Genomic DNA, 23,081 nt, shown 5'->3' on the forward strand with positions numbered 1-23,081 from the left:
ATTTCTTGTACAGAGAGCGTAGTACATTACGAACAATTAAGAACATTTAATTTATTTCACCCAAACATTTTTCGGAAATGTTGTCTCCGCGTGACGGAAAATAAAACTTAAAAAATGTGTAAGGTGGGAACGCATTTGAGACGAAACGAAAGCAATTCAAGGTTCCGAAAAACTGACAAAAATCGCAGTAATTCACACCATAGAGCAGTTTACAATCGTGTTTTGGTTTTGCTTTACAACGCTCTGTGATTGGTTGGCAAAACGCGCCACTTTCTCAACCAATGAAAAACAAAGCCAAAACCCATTGTCACTTGCCCGCGCGCGTTTTCCCGCGCTTGGCATCAGTTACATGTATTTGCCTCGAGTTCTCATTGGTTCACTGCGCTGTTTACGTCTGTTCTGATTGGTTTGGGTGATTAGTTTGGTTTTGATTTTACGATAGTCTAATAAAAAAACCGCTTTAACCACACAAACAATACGTTGAGAGGTGAATGGCATGCAAGTCGAACAGAGTGCAGATTCTATTGCCATATCTGTAACTTTGAATTGTTTTCGACGCAACAAATAAACTTAATCACGGACACCCAAAGGTTCATTTCGGTGGATATTTGTTCGGATGGCCTTAATCGCCTCAAAAATTCGGATTAAGTCGTAAAGAAACTCTAAAGTTTCCTCCTGCAAAATGTCACCTCAAAATTTCGTAACACTAGAAAACTAATTCCATTCGTTTCCAGTTGAAGGGGCAAATATGTGTTAAAAAATGCAAAAAAAAAGACCAGCTAGCATTTTTGTAAAATCAACAACAGCTAGTACATTCGGGGAATGAAGTTCCGTTTCCTAAACTTTTCTGAACATTAAATTTCAGCTAAAGAGTCCGAACAAATTTACCTGAATTAGCTTACACAAATTATTTTGCTCTTATATTCTTGTTGGTCCCCCTGATTTTATTTTCATCTAAGTTTCTCCAATAGCACGCATGCGCCTTGCCAAGCAGTGCGCGGTGGTTTTTCGGTGGTATGACGTCTAAATTAGTTGTTTTCCGACAGGTGTAATTCAGTATGCACAGCGCAACCTCAACGTACAACAGTGCTTGCCGCACTATACAGCATAGGTGCTAAAATGCATGGGTACAACCCAAAGAATTCTACTGGTACAGCGCCTGAGAGGAACGGCTTCTGAACACGCCCTTAGCGGTCAGAATTTTGTCTTCCAGTACAGCCAACTTTCAACCCTCCGAACACAGATTGGCGAAGGCTCTGATAATACCAAAATTAATTCCTGACGGGGTATAGCGATGTTATGTTGTTTCTGACGTAGGGATGACAGAGCATTGACAGATGACACAATAAAGCTTGTGTGGTTTAATAAACTTTTTTATCCTGAGAAGTTAAAATTGTCACACAATAGAACGTTCTTCCAAATTCTCAGGTTTCTGAAATTTGGCGTGAATTCTCCCTGGCATGCTAGGCGATGGCAAGAAGTATAAAGTTAAAATGTTTAATCAGAATTTTACTTTCAGGTTTTACGACAATTTGTCCTACTAACAGAGGTTTCTGGTTTCTTCGGAAGACAAAAGTCTCAAACATTTGAAACTTCTCTCCGAGTGTTCAATTTGCCAGTGGACGAATGCAATCTTTTCTAAAATATCCCTGGTTCGCTGGGGTTGAACACTCGAGGGGAAATACCAATGTGACATTGCCGACTTTATACCAATCTGCGGCTAGTTGGTCAGTTAAACGTTTCACTTGAGTACAGTGCGAAGCGAAAAACCGTAAACACTTTGTTTAACGTTGATATAGAAAATCGACCAGTGCCCGACCTAGATGGTTACTTTTTTCTGGGGGAAGGTCTATTCTCTCATTCAGTTTTCGCTTCAAAATATCAATAAAACAAAATCGTTCACGGCTTTAGGATGCGCACTGCAATGAACGCAACTTATTCAATTTTGTTCCTTTGTGTCAATTTCATTACAAGCTGCGAAACCACAGCTAAAAAGAAAACGTAAAAAAATGCGACAGAAAGTTTGCGTATTGAAGAAACTAGAGATTAAGGAATAGTGAAAAAAAAAAGCCTTGTAAATAACAACAAATAAAACAAACAAAAATAATGTCTTTCAAAAAAAAAAACAACAACAATTCTCGTTTTGTTGGGATGCGCGTCGTTGTCTGTGCACAAACCCATTTCAGGACACATGACCTGTACACCGCAGCTGCTGATTGGTTGAAACGGACTGATTTCACGCCTGATAAGACACAGCTGCAGATAGTGGGGTGGTGCCTGTAGTAGAGGCCGAATCCGGATCTTCACTGCTAATGACGTCATCCTGCTGAAGCTGTGAAGCCAGGGCGGCATCCAGAGCTGCTTTAGCAGCGCTCAGCGAGGGCTCATGGGATTGAAGGACCTCTGCGGAAATGTAAACGTACAGAAATTCAACTTCTCGTTTCACAGATTTTTGTTCGTTTGGAAATACGCACACCCAGTATCAATTCTTGGGTCCCAAATAATTCTAGAATGACGAGAGGAAAGAAATCAATTCAATTCTTGAAAGGAACAACTCGTCATCTGTTCTAGCGCATTTTGGAAACAAAACTGCGAGAACTTGAAAAACATTAGCCTCCTCTGTGTCTGGCCAGAGGCACTAATTAACAGTTTTATTGCACTGGGGTGATAATTTATAACAAACTTGACAATTATTACGTTGTTTCTGCTGGCAGACAAACATTTCTGGGTTTTGAAATGACAGCAAATTTGCGTGATAGTTCCTGTTTAAATACTGGATCATTGTATGATGCAATTCCAGGGATTTGATTGGCTTAGCGACCATGGTATATGAGTCATTATACCATGTCTAAGAAATAACGACCATTAAATTGTCTTCTGCTTGTTCTTGCAAAGAAAAATCAGCAAGATATAGAATAAAACATGACAGAGTGAGGTAGGCGTCCCAAAGATTATCCCGCTTTACTCCTGTAGAACGATACAGACGTAAGGGTTGTTGAACTTAAGTATGTGCGGTGTCAAAGGGTATGTTTTTTTTAAATACTTAGTACACTGCAGATATCTACAAGGGCTAACGAGCAATACAAAGGCGCCGCATTCTTGAAGATCTAAACAGATGATTTCAAATCTACAACCAAAAGAATTCAGCCAGATTTCTGTCGCTTTTGCTTGATACAGAGACTCGAGACCAGTAAATACTGTTCGAGCTCAGGAGACCCCCGGGATGTGCTTCCATCCCTCTGTGTAGTGAACCAGCCAATCTTGCCAACCAACATTGACAGAGCTAAAAAAGAAGCTTAAGGATATTTTTTTTTTCATTTTACCTTTGATTAATTATGTAATCTAACCTTGTCTTTATGTTTCTTTTGTGATGTATCGTAATTTCCTTTTGTAGTAAACTATTGAAATAATCCATAAATAAAAAAATCTGAAATCTGTCGAGAGCAAAGTACCTGAATTTTCGGTTGCCTCGTGTCCATTATTGTGACTCTCATCCTCATCCTCTCCTCCCTGGACTTTCACCTGTTCGCCTGACACGATCCCCAGCCCTCCCCCTTGCGAGGGCACTGTGACAATAGTAAACCCTTCGTGCGTCCTCTTAGCGGTGGTAGTCACGCCATCCAGAGACGTGACAACCACAGTCTCGGCCGGCTGTCCAGACCCGGTCACGGCCTCCAGGGATGTCACGACAACAGTTTGAGGCGCCGAGACAACTTGAACAGAAGTCATGTCTAACTCGTGTCCCGAGCTATCAGTGAGCGTTGAGCTCAACTGTTGTGCATTTTGGGATAACGTCACGGCGTGTTCAAGATCACCTTGGACTTGAATTCCAGCGTCCGCTGCTATGGCAACGGGAATAGCGATATGGCCGGTCACGTGACCTCCTTCAGCCATATGCTGCTGTATGTCAGCCAGGCTGCCGTCCATGGCTTGAAGCGCGGCCACAGAAGCTTCATCCGCTATAACCACAGGGACACCATGGGGGAAAGGTTGGCCACCTTGTATGGCGTCTGCGTAATCCAACCGCTGGCGTTTGCTTGTTGGCTCATCGTGACCGACGTCATAATCACCTGCAGATTTTTAGTCAAAACAAATTACAGTCATTAAGGAAGTGTTCCTAGTGCCTATCAAAACTAGTTGAAAATTACAACAAGACGCTTACGCAGTCCTTGGAACTTGAATCAAGCAAAAGTGTTACAGCTAACCCCAGGATGGGACAATCACATGTTAATCCACTTCTCGGTTTAATTCCCAAACCTCTCTTCCTTCATTTCTGTGGTTTCCAAATGGTGTCCAAATATTCATGTGAGTGGAACAAGATAGGAGTCTTACTTTTATTTATCTAACGACAAACACACAATGGCAGATGACCACTGTGACTCCACACGACAAACTTTCTGCAGCAAAAATGACAACTTTGTACCTGACAGGCTAAGGAAAGAATGTCCTCAGCCAAGTAACAACAAATAAACCTTTGCAGTATACTATGTTTGTTTGTTTGGCTCAATTATGCTACCTGTTGTTATCTGACTGATGTTGGAAAACACAAACATGGCACACCTCCCACCCCGTTCATAAGCTGTTGCCAAGGGTACAGATTCCTCCTCAGTTAAGATGGATCCGAAGTATTATTTCTTAGCAATTAAAACACGAGCAGCAGTGTTTTATCGGATTTAAAACCACGAGGCGCAGCCAAGTGGTTTTTGACCCGATAAAACACGTGCTGCGAGTTTTTTTGAACGGCTTCAAAAACATTCCTGGAAAAGTGTGCGTGGGCTTATGAATTATTAATGAATTTCGAATGTTGGACTAACAATAGCCTATTGTCAAGAAACAATGTTTAGGATACATCTTTACTTACGAAGGTTTCGTGCATCTGGCCCTCGACTCCTTACCTTCGCCCAAGTTATCCACATCCGCCATATCACAGTGTGCTGTCCGCTTGTGATTTGCCAGAGTGGATGTTTGTCTGTAGGTCTTGTTACAGATGTTACATGTGTACGGCTTGTTATGTGTATGGACTACATGATGCTTGTACAGACTGGAGTATTCTGTGAACCGCTTGTTACAGCCAATCACTTGGCATATGTATGGCCGCTCTCCTGAAAAATAACAACAAAACAGCGATCACGTTTACACACGCTTGTCAGATGTCGTTTGCTACTTCAACGCAACAAGGACTCGCATTTTTGCCTTAAGTAAATTTTAGGAACAACATTTTACATATTACGCAGCAGAAGGCAAACAACAGGTTAACAATTGCCACAATGCTATATGAAAATCCCTCTAATAAGGCTGTTTGTACGGGAATAATATACCGCGCCTAAGGCTAACATAAGACCCGTGTCACTAAGACAAGAACTGGTTCAATTATGGGAGCGCGGTTTTAAAAAAGGATGACAACTGAAGCTTTGTGTGCCTTATTTTGTGCGTTTAGTTCGCCCATCACCCAACCTGAAACGCAACCTCGTTCCTAAGAAAGGAGGGAGGAGGAGAGAGGATCCTGGGAACGAGGTCGGCTGAAACGATGATGTAATGGGTTTTGCAGATCGCCGAACGTCGCATTTTACGCCATCTACGACAGTTCAGCATTAAACAGTGAACAATATTTTTTTAGGTCTAAACAAACTGCTGTACTATTTAGGGGTTTGCACTGATTATAAGACGGTTAGCTTTTAGTTGTTGTTATGGCAGACATTTGAAATTTTAGATCTTCTATGGATTTGGCGTTCGGCGCTCGGCATTCGGAAAAATACCCCTGCTGGAGCGTTAAAAGAAATAATAAAAAAAATTTTAATCATGAAGCCTTTCCGACACCTTTTCTCTAGTTGATAAGCAAATACGCTACAGACTGAATGGATTTTGTGGATATAAAGCTAAATGAACAATGTGTAACATACCCGTGTGTATTCTTGAATGATTCTTGTAGTTTGTAGCGCTGGCAAATGACCGTCCGCATCCTTCGTGTTCACACACGTAAGGCCTTTCACCCGTGTGCGTTCTCATGTGTACCTTTCTGATGTTAGACGTTGTAAATGAGCGGCCACACCCGGTAAAAGGACATGTGAAGGGTCTTTCACCTGGAACAGACGGAAGGAACATTAAACTTTTGAGTCACAAGTTCGACATAACAATTCTACCACAACGTCAGAACGACTCGTAAAGGAGTTTCGTGAAAAAGCGCATTCTTATCTCAAGTTATTGCAGTATTTGAAGTCAAGTCAATCTACTCGATTTTTGCGCCTCAGCATCAGTTTTCGGCCTTTTGGCTTTAACAACCTCAATACCTCTTGGACACTGCAGGCGGTGTCTGAAAGGACAGTAGATGAGCGAATACTTAATCCACACAAATCAGCGCGCTACCTGCTTCACTATAATATGCTGCTTTAAATGCTAGGATGCGAGCCAACTGGTGACTCAGTTTATAACCTTTTAGCATTTTACGGACCTGACGTGACATTATGTGCGTGTTTTTACGACTCTCCTAAAGTTTTCTTCAAATCACCACCTACTTTGAAGCTTCTTAATCCCAACCTGACGTCCAACTAGTGACTCAGGTTGCGTTCGATTGACCGTAGGAATAAGAACTTGAATAAGCGGAATAGCTGTACGATTTCTCTTTTTAAGTAAATTTGAGAAGCCATTTCTGCAAACGTTCACTGACACATGATAATTTAAGGGCCGTCTCATATTCCAGTAACTCCTTAAACCTTTTATGAGGGATTTCTTGTCATAGTTGTATGTATTCCTATTCCGGAATTTTTTTCCAAATAGGGTCAATCAAACGCACCCTAAGTTTATAGCTTTAATTTCACTAACCTGTATGTGTGCGTACATGCTTTTGTAAATCTCCAGATGTCTTGAAAGCCTTGCCACACTCATCATGCGGACATTTATAAGGCTTCTCTCCTGTATGTGTGCGTGTGTGACTCTTTAGTCCATACCCTGTAGCAAAGGCTTTATCACAGCCGTCAACTCGACATTTAAACGGCTTCTCTCCGGTGTGAGCTCTTTCGTGAACCTATAACAACAAGGTCACTACTTCGGTGATTGAACTTACTGAACTGTTCACAAATTTAACAAATGTCTTAAATTCCTCTGACTTGAGAAAGACTGTTAAATGGTCAGCTCACCACGGGGTCAATCGTTTTTATTAAAAAGATACGTATGGGGGAAAGGGCTTCATCCAAAGATTTCGTTTACCATTTTGATACAGTGTACATTGACCACTTGAAACCTAATCTTAACTACCTTTAAAATTCCTTTCAATTCCTTTTCAGGTCATGCCCACATGTCACAGGTCACAACTATAGGTTACTGTGATAATTATATATAAACAAGCTAAACAGGATCTCCCAGCCCTAAACTCCATACTAAAAAGCTAATTCAGGCCAACGGCACGCTAACCTTCAACAGTGACCTGCACTTGTGACCTGTGGAATGTGACCTGTAAAAAAGAACTGTCTGAAATATCATCGATTTTCCACCACAATATATAATTCACTTTCTGGGGGATTCAAGGGTCTGTCAAATAGACTGTACGGTAGACAGAAAGGCTTATAACGAAGTACAATTATTCTTCATAATTGATCCTATTATTATTTGTCCAAATAAGTGCGTGAAATGTACCCATTAACCACCAAATTTGCACAGGCCAGCCACTTAACTATCCAGAAGGAATGGGATCCTCTGGCTTCCGAGTAGTTTTCATCCCATCTACATGTATCCCTGATAAAACTCCTCAGGCTAACATGAGGTTAATGTACGCAAAAATAAGTTTGTCTTGAAAACAAACCTTAAGATGATGCGCTGTCGTGTACACCTTCCCACATCCTTCGTGATCGCACCTGTAAGGTTTTTCTCCAGAGTGAGTTCTCACGTGCTTTGTCAAGTCACTCTGAGTAATAAACGCCTTCACACAACCTTCCTCTTCGCACCTAAAAGTGTCCCCAGTGTGGCTTCGTCCGTGTGCCTTCAGACGATAAGATGTCGAAAACTGCTTACCACACCCGTCAATACCACAGTGGTATATCTTCTTTGCTGATCCCTAGTCAGGAAAAAAGACAACCATTGATCAACATAACTGGAAATGCGACATGTTTGGTTTGGACCTCCTAATCTCCTAAATGTACTTAAAATGATGTAGTCACACCCTTTCCCCCCGCCCCCCGACCCAGTTTCCCGGGTCTAAGATCTTGTTCTATGTTTCATAGAACAAGATCTCAGTACATTTGGAAGCTTCTTTCAAATATTCTGTTGGCGAATCTTACTGGTCTGTTTGGAATTTTAAAAAACCTGCCCTTGAGGTTGACCATTGGCAGTCTTCCTTAGACAGCATTGATTGCACATTTTAATGTAACACTACTGCATTTAAAAAACAGTTTTCCAAAATTATAGCAGCCACTCAAAGATCCTTGTTAAGACTTATAAATGCATCAACAAACAAAGTATTTGTGCAGTAATCTCTATGAAAACAGTTTACAGCAATATTCATACATCCTGATCTGCTCCGCCAGAATCTTCCTGTAATACAAAGAGCGTTGAGTGGTCCTCGTGATCAACTTGATGAGCGTGGGCAGCAAACTGCTCCAATGGGATTCCTGTGGTGTCCACCGTCTCACTTGAGCTCACCAAGGATGGGTTAGACTCTGATATTGTTGTCATGGAAACAGACGAAGTGGTGTCAAAAGATGTAGGTTCCGAAGTGATGACATAACTGGTACCATCACTGGCTTGGTGAACATAAGTGGCTGAAAATAACAATAAACTAATCTAATTAGTGAGCATTCACAGTAACAAAAATGTTTATATAATTTTAGACTGTTCACAGTCCCCCTATTTTTCCGTGGGATTCTCGAGACCGGTATGCTTCGATGGAGCTGCCCCCATCTTGGTTTGTAAAAGCGAGCGCAATCTGGGGAGAGTGTCTAAACTACCGAGGGGAGGGGAGCGGAGTTGGGAGGCGGCGGGAAAAATATTTTTTCGCTTTCCATCCCCCACTATACTAACACCCACTCCCGCTCCCCTCGGTAGTTTAGACACTCTCCCCAGATTGCGCTCGCTTTTACAAACCAAGATGGCGGCGGTTCCATCGAAGCGTACCAGTCTCGAGAATCCCACGGAAAAATAGGGGGACTGTGAACAGTCTAATATACTTTTTTCATTTCCAGTTTGTGAAGACACTGAAAGTATTACTCCCCCAACACTCCCCTCCCCCCTTCCCATAAGAGGGGTAACTATTAGTTAATGCATTGTCACCAATTTGAACATTTAAGGATGGAAACAACTAAACTGCTCCAGAGTTTCTAGGTCTCAACAAAGGCTCGGATTAAACTGTGAAGGGATAGCTCTCCATAAGGAAGGTATAGGTAGTTATGATTTTATAACAGAGTTTATAAAGGGTGCTCTCTCACAACAGGGTGGTTTTCATTATGAAATTTCTCAATTCGTTTTGTCTTTCATTCATTTTTAAACTCTAAGATGACAGATGGAACTTTAGATGCAGATCATAAATAGCAAGTTTGTAGCTACAGTGGATAACCCTTCCCTCGTAAACACCTTGTCATTAGGACCTCTCTTTGTCCCCCAAACAAATTGAAAGTCTAGTCTTTTCCTTAGTTTTACAACCTTGTTAATCCAACCCCCCCCCCTCCCCCCATTATTACGACCACATTCTCAGGGCTGGAAGGTGGGGTTCCACGTCTGTACTAATGACACATCTCAAACTGAGACAAAGGGGTGGAGGGTGGGGGTCTTGAGTGAAGAACTCAAAACTTTTGGGCTTCTCAGGTTCCCTGTCGCCCTAGAGTAATGTGATGGAGCCAGTCATAAAATAATCCATTTTTGCCGGTTTTGGAACCCTGTACATTATAGAACAGGACCCTGGTGACCTACAATGTACATGTAAACCACCTTGGAACTCTAAAGTTTACCTTCAAACGTACTTCCAGCAGGAAGTGTTTGCACTGTTCCTCCAGGAAGTTCGGTCAGTGTCACAGCCTGAGGTTCAAGAAACACAGTTCCTCCTGGCGTGGAGCTCACCACCACTGCCGACTGGACAAGATCACCTGGTGCCAAGCTTGTCTGGACAGACTGATAGCCTTCATTACCTTAAAAAAACAACAGTATGAAAGTTCATCAGTTACAATAAAATAATAATTATAACACAGTCACTGCACTTAAGTTTAGCTTAATCTTTCTCCCAGATAAACACCCCTGTTAGCCTGAGGCATAAACTGTAAACCACTGTGCGTTTAACTCTAAAAAGCACCATTCCCTGTACATACATATAATAAGCCCCCCTTTTCCCGCTGAATGTCCCTTGGCTGGCTGAACAAAGCTTCTCGCTTTACTAGCAGTATCAGCTTGATCTGCATTACAGTTCATAATAAAGCCCTGTATATGAAATATGGAACAGTGTTCTACCTGATATTCGGAAACTATCCAGACATAGCTTGATCTGCATTTCAGTTCATAATAAAGCCATTATGATTATTCATCATTAAGTGTACATTAAATTTATAAATACATTAAATACATAAATACAGAGAAATGCAACTTCTTTTACTAAATACACTGGACCGCGGGTAGCAAAAGCTTATCGAAGCGGGCAGAGTAAGACAAGAAGGAGATATACAATATATTAAAGAGACACTAAAAGAAATAAGGGAGTAGTCAATATGCTAATAGAATGAAGTGATTACTTTATGAAATAAATAAATAAATACATATATATGTACATGATATACACTGGTGGTTTGTGGTTATAAGTGATGAATATTGCAACAGTTTACCGATCAGGGTAGACACGTCAACATAGATTTCCTCAGGGACAGAACCTTAAGTAGCGCTTCGTGCAGTTTTTTCTCAAAGTTATGTTTGGATAGTTTCCGAATATCAGGTGGAACACTGTTCCATATTTTAGCTCCAATTCTGGAAAAGGAATTTTTTAATTGATTTATTCAAGAATGTTTGATATAGAAATTGTTTTTGGATGAAAAATCTGGTGTGAAAATGGTGTATAGCATTTGAATAGGTGTATAGAACAAATTAATACCAGTGAGATATTAGGTACCTTCTTGGTGATCTACGGTGGCCATTATAGTGGCAGTAGCAGCATCTTGTTCACCTTGTTGAGCAACTAAAATGGAATCCTCTTTGACATCTACATCACTATCCTCACTCTGCAAAATAAAATCCAACAGGTAAGTTCCAAAGGTGGCTCTGAAATGCACTGACTGATATCAACTGGCACTAATTTGTCAACACAACCACTTTGTCAGAAGTTATTACAGGCTGAGATGGAGGTACATTACTAGTACCTACAGAAAGAAAAATTAATACTCCTTATGAATTGACAAAGCAAAAAAAATAATTCCTCTAATCTAAAAGTTGATTGAACTATACTGTGGTGTGATGAGTGTGCATAGGCGAGAGTAATCCTGAAAAATGGCTTGGTGATGTTGACTGATAATTTGACAACCCAAGTGGAAGTTTTTGATTTACAGGTTTGAGTACACTTCCATCCATGTTGATTATTGTTAATTGATTACAAGCCAACAATAACAGTTCATCATTTTCAGGACTGCTGTCATCTCCAAGATCAAACTAGAAAGACACCATGCTGAAACTCCTGGGTTCAAACCGTATACTGCAGACTGTCTGGAGCTGATGACAATGATGATGATGATGATGATGATGATGATGATGATGGTGGTGGTAAACATGGTGATAGTGATCATAATCATTTGGGTGGTAGTGTTGGCGGTAATGATGATGATAAACATACCATAACAATGGCTTTGCCCTCAGCCCCATGTGGTTGTAACACATCATCAGTCACCATAGCAACAGAGCTTGGATTGGAAGACTGGGTGACGTACACAGTGGAAGGTTCCAATTTACCAGAGTTTGTAAATACTTGCTGTTGTGCCAATAAAAGACCTATCACCTCTTGTTCTGTGGAGTTGATTGGCTGACCAGCAATTTGACTGACAGCTACAGGTGCAATATCACTGGCTTCTATTAAGAGAAGGTCGAACAAGCAATTATTGATTTCCAGTTCTATAAATCAAATTTAAGTCAGTATGTTGCAAAATAATATTATTAAAACAGCTAGTCTTCTGTTGAAGATATAATTTACAATGCAAATAATCATTTCTTTTATATTTTTTGTTATTTAATTGACCAATCATAGACTACACAAAACTGCGAAGAAAAAAATCATTGTTACCACAAAAAACAATGCAGATGTACTATACTGTTACTTCATGTTTGCCATTTATTCATCTCATATTGCAGTGGTTTTCTTTTCCATTACAATAATTATTACGTTTCGGACATAACTTCTAGTGTTCCCAATTTCCTTGGTTGCATTGTAAAACTGAGAATTCTTTGCATTTAAATTTGGTCCCAGGGTATTTTTGGACACCTCCTAAAAGCTGATTCTTTTTTTGTTGTTGTTGTTGTTGTTGTTGTTGTTGTTCTTTTGGTTTTTTGTGGTTTTTTTTTTTTCCAAAGAGGGAGATGATAGCCTGTAATGCAGGTATTTCCGGGCGGCAAACAATAGCCAGAATCTCAGTTAGTCGTTAAGTCATGGCCGCCATGTTACATTTTCAAAATCTTAGGGCGTTGGAGAAAGGGGGGCAGGGAGGGGGAGGGAGAGAAAATGCCATATTTTTCCCCTCTCTCTCCCTTTTTCTTTTGCCCTAATGCCCACCCCTTTGGTCACACTTTCTACTCTCCCAAATCCTTCTCTGCTTTTAAAATCCAAGATGGCGGCTATTGTGCTGCGTAGTTACTAAAACAAGGAATGACCTAAAATGATCTAAAATGACCTAAAATGATCTAAAATGACCTACATGTAAAATGACATAAAATGACCTAAATGATCTAAAATGATCTAAAATGACCTAAAATGATCTAAAATAAATCCGAAATATTCTAAAATGATCTAAATGAAGTGAAACCAAGATAAAATTACAGAATTATAGAACTGAGTGTTTACCAAACAGGCTGATACCAGGAACTAAATAATTTTCCATGACAGCACGCGCGTTGTACATTTCGTACGTAGTTACTAAAACAAGGAATGACCTAAAATGATCTAAAATTAATCTAAAATGGCCGAAAATGATCTAAAGTGTTTTTATTTTTTAATTTTATAACAAAGACTAGTGAGCAGCACAGCGGAAGACTTCTTGTAGTTGTATACTTTCTGTTTATTTCCGACGCGTTTCGTCTCTATCGGAGACTTCTTCAGGGAAATTCCCGATAATTACTGTATCACACCCGCGGCTAATTGATTGATGCAAAGTGTCTAGTTTTTCCAGCAACGTGGTTTTGATTGGTGCGAAGTTCCAAGTTTCGCTCAAGCCTCAGGAACGTGGTTTTGATTGGTACAAAGTGCCTAGTTTTTCCCCAGCAATGCGGTTGTGATTTGTACAAAGCGAAGTTCTATGATTCGCCCAGCTACATGGTTTTGATTGATGCAGCTATTTTATATGGAACTGACACAGCGTTATCTTTTATTCATGCGCTACCCTTGACTTGTTAACTGCGTGTTTATTTAAGGAAATTGATGCACAGATATATATGCCTTTAATTACATTGTTTACAAAAGCGTTTTATCAGTGTTTACACAAGAATTTAGCCTTGTCATGTGGCTTTTAATTATAATGTGCGACCGGAAAATGAACCCAAAAAAAATTGGTCAGTGTCAATATTGTTGGGTCTTTCGGACCGACCAAAAAAAGAGATTCGCTCTGGTGCGGTTTGTTTACGCAACTTTGTCATCGAATCGGCTTACGTGCAACCATCGGCACTTTTCGAGTCTTCTTCGGTCTTTCCAGCAGTTCACAGCAGCTTCCTGGTATCAGCCTTTACTTTGGTAAGCACTCAGTTCTGTAATTCTGCAATTTTATCTTGGTTTCACTTTATTTAGACCATTTTAGAATATTTCGGATTTATTTTAGATTATTTTAGGTCATTTTAGATCATTTTAGATTCATTTTAGATCATTTTAGGTCATTTTAGATCATTTTAGGTCATTCCTTGTTTTAGTAACTACGTATTGTGCTGAACCAAAATACAGTCAACTCTCTAATTGGGGCACGACAAAGTGGTCGCTTACGGAAGGTGGTCTCTTATGGGAAAGATCAACAAAATAACCCTAATGCTGGATTGATTAACTTATTATGTAAAAATATTACCTTATCAGCTAAAATTAGGCAAATAGAAACTAATTTACTTGATTTTTTCACATGCAACAAGTTTTCGAGAAAAGTACTGAGTAGAGTGTACTGTACTTGCCAATGTGTCTCATATTAATTAAAATCACCTGAAACTTTGGATAGCATTTTGGAACAGAACACTGTAACAATTCCCGTTTACCTACAGATCTAATTATATAATTGTATAGCCATCTTCTCTGTCTGTAAACTGTTCTTATCTGTCAGCAGTCCGGGTTAGCGTCATTATAAATTGAACTTTTGTCTCTTCTGAGTAATGATTTACTAATGATCATGCATTTTTTAACATGATTATGTTGGGTGGTTGCTTACCAGAAACAGAAAACAAACGAAATATGTCAAATTTCTGGCCTAAAAAGTGGTCACGATCCCTTAAGAATTTGGGTGGTGGTCGCTTACGAGAGAGCTCTTGAAACAGTATTTAACTGAGAAACAAAACAGTCGTTTATGAAGTGGTCGTTTACGAGAAGTAGTAGCTATGAGAGAGTTGACTGTATTACGCCTGCATTGCAGGCTAGGCAGATAAGAACTGACATCAGCTTTGATTTAAAAGGGCTGTTGTTGGAAAAATTTTACTTAAAAGTAGGTGGTGGTCAACTAGAAAGCCTTTGCTACTTTGACCACCACACACATTTTATAATTTGTACTGTATTTATTTTTATCTTGTAATTATCTGTTATAATACTTTTCTTTCTATGTTGATGTTGTGTAAATAGTGTGAAATAAATGAACCTTGAACCTTGAACCTTAACTCCTTTGCACAGATTGGTATTAAGGCAATTAATAATTTAGAGAGCTTTTATAAAGTTATTATTAATTAAAGCAAGAAAATATTTCAAATGTCCTGCAGTCTACATACCTTCCAAATGGACTGGCTCATTTTCAACTTTGCCAGCTTGCACATCCAGATCTGTTTCCATCACAAGCTCGTTGTCCTGGTTTTATCCCTGAAAGATTCAAGAACAGTCATCGTCAGAAATTTGTCAGGATACTGAGAGAGTGTCAGAAAGGAAAAGACAAGGTCAAAAGGAGCTTATTGCAGTTTCTGCAGTAGAAGTGACTTGGAGAATTACTACCCTCTGGATGCGAAGCTAATCCATCACAGGATAGATAGCAACAAGAAGTAATAGCAGCCAGCATAAAGCAACTGGCATGAGGCAACTAGGAGTATTTATTTGAAAGTGAAATATATGATGATTCATATATTTGTACTACAGGAGAAAGAAGGAATATTGTGAATGACCATCACAGTTGATGTATGCAATTTATAATACAAATAATAATGTTATTATTGTGAAAAGAACACCTAAAAAAAATTCAGAATTAACAAAATGACCAGCTCCCAGTTGGCTTGATAGCTCAGAGCACCACACTCAGGTATCATAGACGTCATGGGTTGGAACCCCATTCAAGCCTGAATAATTTTTATAAAGGCTTTCTTTTTGCAACTGCAGAAGTTGCGTACAAAACTGAAATGGTCATTCACTTATTCATTAGCCAAGGACTACTGTTAGCTTCCCTGGTTGGAATGCTTGGGTCTATCACAGGATACCCAGTTTGAAGTGATATGGAGTATTGCTACTCCCCCCCTGGATGAGATACTACTCCAATACAGTCCCCCCTCCACACCCAAAACTGTTTAATCCAGACCTGCCAATTCTCCCGGTTTTCCTGGGAGTCTCCAAGTTTTTCATCAAATCTCCCGGGAAATTTTTTTCAGGTCCTTTTTCAACAACTGCTTAATCAAGTTTTTAACTTATATACATAACAGCAAAGTTCAATTTATGATAAGATTATTTCAAATAAATTAATATTCACTGTCATGTATCTTGAACCTCTGGTCATCACAAAATAAATTATTATTACCGGTTAATATAAACCTCTTTCCTTCAAATGCAGTTGACAGCAGTAATTTTACAACTAGCTATGGCCATGTAAATTGGTATCCTGAACAAGTCCACCAATTGAATTGAAAACAAAAGAAAAACCTATCCTTATTGACATGTACTGAATACGCTTTTAAAACTTTTCAAGAGAATTTAAGCTTATGGAGAAAAAAGTTGAGTAGTTTTATAGCACTAGCATTTGACATGTCTCCCTAGGGTTTTAAGTTCACGTGCGCACCGATGGTGCAAGTTTTAGTTATGTGCACCACAGGGCGCCCACACAAACTATGTGACCGTTTGTATTTTGAATTTATATAGAGGCAATGTATGGGAATATCAAAAACCCTTGTATTATCGTACTAGATTGCGATAGATATTCTCATTTAACATCAAAATAAACGTATTTTTACCTTAAATGTTGTGTGTTGTCGTTCCTGAGGTTGAAGACGGCCATTTTAGCCATTTGAAGGGTTCGGCGTTGAACATTCGCTCGAGCATAATAGAGCGTTTTTTGGGGGAAAAATCGCTCCGGAGCTGGAACCCTTTCAAAACAAGTTTTCCTCCCTTGTCACTCTTCTATTACGCTTGAGTGAACGTTCAACGCCGAACCCTTCAAATGGCTAAAATCGCCGTCTTCAACCTCAGGAACGACAACACACAACATTTAAGGTAAAAATACGTTTATTTTGATGTTAAATGAGGATATCTATCGCAATCTAGTACGATAATACGAGGATTCTCGATATTCCCATACATTGCCTCTATATAAATTCAAAATAAAAACGGTCACATAGTTTGTGTGGGGCCCCTGTGTGTGCACATGCAAACTGATGCAAGCTCGTGCAAAGCAGCAAACAAGTCAACAATGCAGCTCAAATTACAGCTCTGAAGTAGAAATCGAGAAACCATTTATAAGAAAACATTCTCTGTAATAGTTTCATAAACAAAAATATCACTGTTAGTGTCTTCAAAGATACCCGTGGTTCTAAATTTCATCCAATTAGTTGGGGCAAACAAGTCCATTGCTCTAAAAATCATTCATGCTCAAATAACGATCTTGGCGAATTCCTATTCTAAGGCGTCATTATTTTCTGTGAAAATGCAAACTTTCATCTGGATTTTCTCATTTTTCCTTTGGTGAAATTTCCTAAAAACTGGCACAGAGGTTTCAAAGAATTTACTTTAATTAGGGCTCAATTTTCACAAAAATTTATAAGACATTTTAAATATGCAGTGGCAAAAAACACAAATTTGTAAAAGCAAAGAATCTGCCTTTGTAACCCGTCTTTTTGCTCTTAAAAGATTTTCCTGGTGAGGTTCTATCCGCTGTGAACGTTTTAGAAAATTTCAGCAAAGGAAATTGAAATAACAATTAAATCATGTGTCTGTGTTTGAGTGGACTGAAAGGCATTATTTCACCAGTGAGGGTTTGAGGACACCGTTTCGTTCTTGATTACATTTTTGTTGATTTCAATGAATTGCTAGAAAGAAAACAAGAGAATACTGGCACTCGATGTGTAACATAGCGTGCACCATATTGTAAGTGAATACCATGTGAAGCCACCTTAAGAATATATTTTTCAGCACATCAAGTGATCACTCAATTAAACGAAACTTCATATATTTATATCAAGCATGATAACTTTCATACATTTAAGCTGGAATATTCTGGGCTAAACAGTCGCTTCCAAATTATGCTTAACATTACAATTCAAATAAACAAACATAAAAATATATTAAATAAAAAAAAAGACGAGTTTTAGGAATCCAATGTTGTTTATGGCTAGTTTTGAATTGCAGTGTAAGAGACACCTTCTGTAGTCTAGTTTGCTGTCCGTGCCGCTTTTCCGTTTCTTTGTGCCAAAATATCTCTCGGCTATAATTTCACTCATTTAGCAAGAGCCAAACGAGAAATCTTCAGCTTACTTCGTTGGAGTGTCGCTGAATTCGTGCCAAGAACGCCAAACTCTTGAAGCTCAATTTAAGTTAAAAGGCGGAAAAAACAAACGAAGGCATGAAGCCGGCCACGCGGGCATTAAACAAGTTATTCACCGAATTTCGATTACCAATTCAGTAATATTTCGATACGCTATTCGACGATCTCTCGCCAACATTTTTAACAATCATTATAACAAACGTCCGCCTTTGAAGGAAGAATTGCTCGAGCTTCGATGAACTTTGAACGTTCAGATATGCAGCTGCATTTTGGACGAAAGGGCGCAAACGAAAAGCAAAGGAACCCGAGTCCGCCATTGCTGTACGCTTCAACGCCGCGTAGATGCACGAACGCTCTGGTTTTTCGAAATAAAACCATAATAAACCAAAGAACAGCTATCTCACAGCTTCCCTGATGCTAACAAAACTCTACAAATACCTGAAAGCTTGGATAAACGCAATGCACGCCGGGTTTCTATCTGTGTTGAACGCTGGGAAGTAAAACGTTTCCCAACAGCACCTTCATCAAACACTCAACAACGGCGCAAGAGGACGTGGCACTTCGGGTCAGCAATCGCTCACCGAAGATTGCCAAACAGTTTCTCGATCGCTACCGAGCAGTACCGAGCATAGCTGTAGTCCCAAATAAGGGCATGGAGTTTTCAATATGGCGGGAAGGAAACAAAATCCTTTTCACCTGCCTTTCACGCTGGGGCTAATGTATCAAACATTTATGTACACGTCTTTAGAAACGTCACATTTTGATTACTGTAGAGAGATTTGGGGAAACTGTAACAAAACCTTCTAGCGCAAACTACGATACCAATGCCGATCCATGATAATAAACTTGGCTGGAAGGAATTTTACAAGCAAAGAACTCAGTCACTCCCAACCTCGTTCCTAGGGTACGAGAAGGGAAAAGCCCTGGGAACGAGGTTGAGTCACTCCATGGTTTAGCACCTGACTATCTTTGTTCCAAATTTACTGACGTAGCCATGTCTCCAGTTACTCCCTATAAGAGACACCAACTCGCTATTAATCCTCTACTCCGCGCGAATTTCTGATTGAGAATGCTACTTTCAGTTACTCTGGGGTAGCTCTTTGGAAAAGCCTTCCCGTTGATATACACGTATTCATTCATTCATTCATTCATTCATTCATTCATTCATTCATTCATTCATTCATTCATTCATTCATTCATTCATTCATTCATTCATTCATTCATTCATTCATTCATTCATTCATTCATTCATTCACTCACTCACTCATTCACTCACTCACTCACTCACTCACTCGCTCGCTCGCTCGCTCCTTCGTTCGTTCGTTCGTTCGTTCGTTCACTCACTCGCTCGCTCGCTCGCTCACTCATTCATTCATTCATTCATTCATTCATTCATTCATTCATTCATTCATTCATTCATTCATTCATTCATTCACTCATTCATTCATTCATTCACTCATTCATTCATTCATTCATTCATTCATTAACTCATTCATTCATTCATTCATTCATTCATTCACTCACTCACTCATTCATTCATTCATTCATTCATTCATTCATTCATTCATTCATTCATTCATTCATTCATTCATTCATTCATTCATTCATTCATTCATTTCGTTCGTCGCTGATTCATTCAACGTCAAAGTACGCGTTCGACGTAGAAAGAACGCACTCCTAATTTTTTATTAAAGTACATATTGGATTCGAGGTTGTATGGGACAACTTTGATCGAATGAATGGATCTTGGGACGCGTATCTGGTAGCTTAGTCTGCGAGCAGGCAGTCTTCTTCGTTTCTCGCGAAAACTTAGGCGAACCTGCAAATTACGACCAGATGCGCGGCAAACCCGCGAGTCACCCCGGTTCGCCAAGCTGGCCGCTCTAATTTGTTTCGCGCAATTTTTAGGTCGTCTGCTCGCTGGCTACAAAATGGCTGGAAATCGCAACTACCGAGCGGGAAGGTGGAGGGGGCACCTCTAACTCTACTCCCACCCCTTGCGCAAAACACGTACACATACTCTTTTTCACCGACAGCTCAAGCTCGTGTCACTGCCGTTGCGAAAATTATAAGGGTTTGTATGGGAAAAGTAATATGTCGAAAAGATCGCCTGACTTAAGCTTATTGAGGAGGGAGTTCATTCAATGAACTTTTTTTTGTGACACTTTATACCGTCACGTCGTCTTTTTTGAGTATAGTATCACAGTGTGATTTTGCCGATGTTCTTGTTAATCGCCATTACCAAATCACTTTCTCGATACTGCAAAGTTTATTTTATTGATCTTCTTCTTCTTCTAATGACCTAAGATCGATGTGGTGAAGTTAGACATATTTTAGTAGCCACAAAGAACACTTTAAGTTTTTGTAACAGTCGCATCATGAGTTTGAAATGCCATTTTTTTATTAAGAAGAAGAAAATAACCGCACAGACAGCTGAAATCAGTTTAAATTCTGAAGCAACTTTCTTTTGTTTTACCTCTGGCATCAGGAGCCACACCTTATACCATTTTTCTGGACCCCCCCTGGACTTGACAAAAAAAAACTTGACGTTATAATCACATTTGATTTAATGATTTATATAAAAATAAATAAATAAAAAATAAAAAAGCAGGTGGTTCCATATCGTTTATTCACGTTGGAAAAATAAATGACTGGGAGAAGTACCCGACCAGCTGAAGTCATTTAACAAAATACGTTTTCTTTATACCATGTTACCCTCTGTATGGGAGACCCTCCTTCTACATGATCCGGGTATCTGCGACTGGAGTTCGAAAAGACACAATTTAAAGGATCGCTTCATTTACAAGTTGATTGTTTCATTTTACTTCACTCGTAAACATCCCAAGAAAAAAAACGCATATTCAGTGACAGGTTTATATACTTACTTGTCTACACTATCTGTTATATTCACTCTAAGATTAGCAAATTTTGTGAAGCTGAGCTAAAAGCAAACTGTCTTAAACCTATAATTTAAATTCGATTAAAAAATACTTTGTCAAAAAAGCTACCAGTACAAGCTTTGCTGAAAAGCTTGTCTCGTCAATATCCTAGTCCAGCCTCGTTATCAAGTGGCCGAGTGAAGACTATGGACTAGTCTGGTGCTATCCAATTGAAGGTGCAAAGAGTATCGGTCATGTGTCCAGCAAAAGTTCTTGTCTGTCGTCGGTCGACCACGAAGATGAGGGTTTGTGATAAGACGCAGTTGGTTCAACTTGTTTTGGAGACCTGTGATGAAAAATAAATTGAAGGAAATTAAAAATGGCTGAAACACACAATGCACTTTCACTGGGAGAGCGTGCAAGGTTGTGCAAAACAACCTCTGCAGAGCCAGGGAGCTATACACGGTGCTTTTAAGAAAAGCGAGTAATGTTGCCCCTTTGTTCTGGTCTTATTACTGTATTTAGTTTCTAACTATATAATTTCACTCACCAGTTTAGTCTTGGTCGTTCAAATCATTCTAACAAAAGGAAATTGGTTATGAACCAGAAAAAGTTATTTGTTAATATGTTTTTGTTAGCATTTTTTGTCTTGATCGTTCACAAACTTACTACAATAGATTTTTAATGTCTTGAAGCTTCTGACTCAGTGCCTAGAAACGTTCCTGTTACTGGATATTCAGATATTTAAAGATAAGATATTAAAAGAGAGGATTATGCTCTCCTATCAACCGTGAATTAAAGGTGCCAAGGTTTCGTAACCAGTCCCTCAAGTAACTATGGTCAAAATACATACATATCATCACATATTATCCACCTACTTGGGCGATTCTTCCACTATAGCCACAGGTTTCCCAGTCGGAGCTGTCTCAGCCACAGAACTACCAGGCTCAGAAGAAATGGCCTCGGGCTTCTCGCCGAAGAACTTATCTTCAACGAAATATCCTTTTAAACTGTCATAGAAAATGGACATGAAATGTAAAGTATTGATCAAAAAGTATAGAGCGTGTGACCCATCAACCTCGTTCTAAGGGTCCCCCTATTTCACGTCCCCCAAAGGACGGAAAGCGGGGAGTCCCTGGGAGCGAGGTAGCCACGGTTGGTGTCCTATAAACTTCAGTAGATTGATATGACCACCTAAAAATTGTACCTCCTCCCCCACGAAAGTAGCTACAGTAAATGCCTCAGACTACCAAACAGAAAACTCTCCAGAATTGACTGTAGTTTACATTGTCAACCATGAACGTTGACCGTCAAAATACGATTTGTTTTTATCTCCTCTTATTACATCCTTCCTTAACGACGCTTTTCAGTGGCTTTCCGTGACGCCTCAACTAAAGATTAAGAACACCTTATTATATATTTACTGTATTTACCGTATTTACTGTAACCTTGAAGTCCTAATTTAAAACGCACACACTGTAAGAAGCAGACTTTTACCTGGAGCCATCTTTGCGTATAAGCTCTCCAAATCCGTGTTTTTTGTTGTTTCTCATTTCCCCGATGTACCTGTCTCCGTTTGGATAAACAAACGTGTTTTCCTCCTTCGTATTTTCGTCACCCTCCACGAACGGCATGCTATCCCCTTCAACATCACAGCAGTCGCCGCATTGGCAGCAAGGCCCCCAGCTCTGTATGCAGCAAGAGCAACAGCGAAATCTTTCCCCGAATTCGCACAGTTTGAGGCAGTAACACAAACAGCATTTTGAACAAGTGGCGCCCATGTTGAGCCGACGGATGAAAAAGATCTGAGCGTGATGCAACATAATATCGTCTAATAAACAAGTTATACGAGTCACGGGTTTTTTTTTTTATAGAGCGCTCTTTTCCGAAATCTAGATTTGTCACAGATTCTAGATTCTAGATTTGTATGGGGCTAAGAAGCTTGAACTTTTAAAATAACGAAGTTGTACGACAACCATTCGAGTAAAACCTCCTGCTCGAAACGTTCTATCTTGTGGTGTTGATTCTTTTTTCAATTTGTTTCATTTTTTATGACTTTTTATGACTCAAATACTTTGGCGTTACTTTGTAATGTTAGACCCTAAAATAATACGGATACATTATAGGTTGT

The 23,081-nt window shown here is 39.5% G+C and overlaps 2 protein-coding genes across 2 annotated transcripts; both read right to left on the reverse strand.

Moving 5' to 3' along the window:
- Positions 1–1,341: 1,341 nt before the first annotated feature.
- On the reverse strand, positions 1,342–18,647 carry LOC146479861 (uncharacterized). Its single transcript, XM_085110662.1, has 12 exons — positions 18,510–18,647; positions 15,109–15,196; positions 11,789–12,021; positions 11,075–11,183; positions 9,933–10,109; positions 8,497–8,750; positions 7,796–8,047; positions 6,820–7,021; positions 5,901–6,080; positions 4,896–5,102; positions 3,453–4,070; positions 1,342–2,403 (listed from the first exon to the last, which is right to left on the reverse strand). Exons 2-12 carry the CDS (start codon positions 15,167–15,169, stop codon positions 2,237–2,239), a joined length of 2,460 nt encoding a protein of 819 aa, XP_084966788.1. The 5' UTR covers positions 15,170–15,196; positions 18,510–18,647; the 3' UTR covers positions 1,342–2,236.
- Positions 18,648–20,870: 2,223 nt separating this feature from the next.
- Positions 20,871–22,770, reverse strand: LOC146479862 (uncharacterized). Its single transcript, XM_085110255.1, has 3 exons — positions 22,448–22,770; positions 21,829–21,960; positions 20,871–21,296 (listed from the first exon to the last, which is right to left on the reverse strand). The coding sequence occupies exons 1-3, from the start codon at positions 22,729–22,731 to the stop codon at positions 21,203–21,205; spliced, it is 510 nt and encodes a 169-aa protein (XP_084966381.1). The 5' UTR covers positions 22,732–22,770; the 3' UTR covers positions 20,871–21,202.
- Between the last annotated feature and the right edge of the window lie 311 nt (positions 22,771–23,081).

The sequence above is a fragment of the Pavona decussata genome, unplaced genomic scaffold (assembly GCF_977016875.1).
Source record: "Pavona decussata unplaced genomic scaffold, jaPavDecu1.1 SCAFFOLD_58, whole genome shotgun sequence".
NCBI lineage: Eukaryota > Metazoa > Cnidaria > Anthozoa > Scleractinia > Agariciidae > Pavona > Pavona decussata.

Excerpts from the sequence above, each read along its gene's own strand:
- LOC146479861 (XM_085110662.1), bottom strand. The coding sequence starts at position 15,169 with ATGGAAACAGATCTGGATGTGCAAGCTGGCAAAGTTGAAAATGAGCCA. Across the intron at positions 10,110-11,074 it reads CACCGTAGATCACCAAGAAG|GTAATGAAGGCTATCAGTCT; the intron begins GTACCTAATATC and ends TGTTTTTTTAAG. Across the intron at positions 6,081-6,819 it reads GCATGTACGCACACATACAG|GTGAAAGACCCTTCACATGT; the intron begins GTTAGTGAAATT and ends CGTCTGTTCCAG.
- LOC146479862 (XM_085110255.1), bottom strand. The coding sequence starts at position 22,731 with ATGGGCGCCACTTGTTCAAAATGCTGTTTGTGTTACTGCCTCAAACTG. Across the intron at positions 21,961-22,447 it reads ATACGCAAAGATGGCTCCAG|TTTAAAAGGATATTTCGTTG; the intron begins GTAAAAGTCTGC and ends TTTCTATGACAG. Across the intron at positions 21,297-21,828 it reads ATAGTGGAAGAATCGCCCAA|GTCTCCAAAACAAGTTGAAC; the intron begins GTAGGTGGATAA and ends TTTTCATCACAG.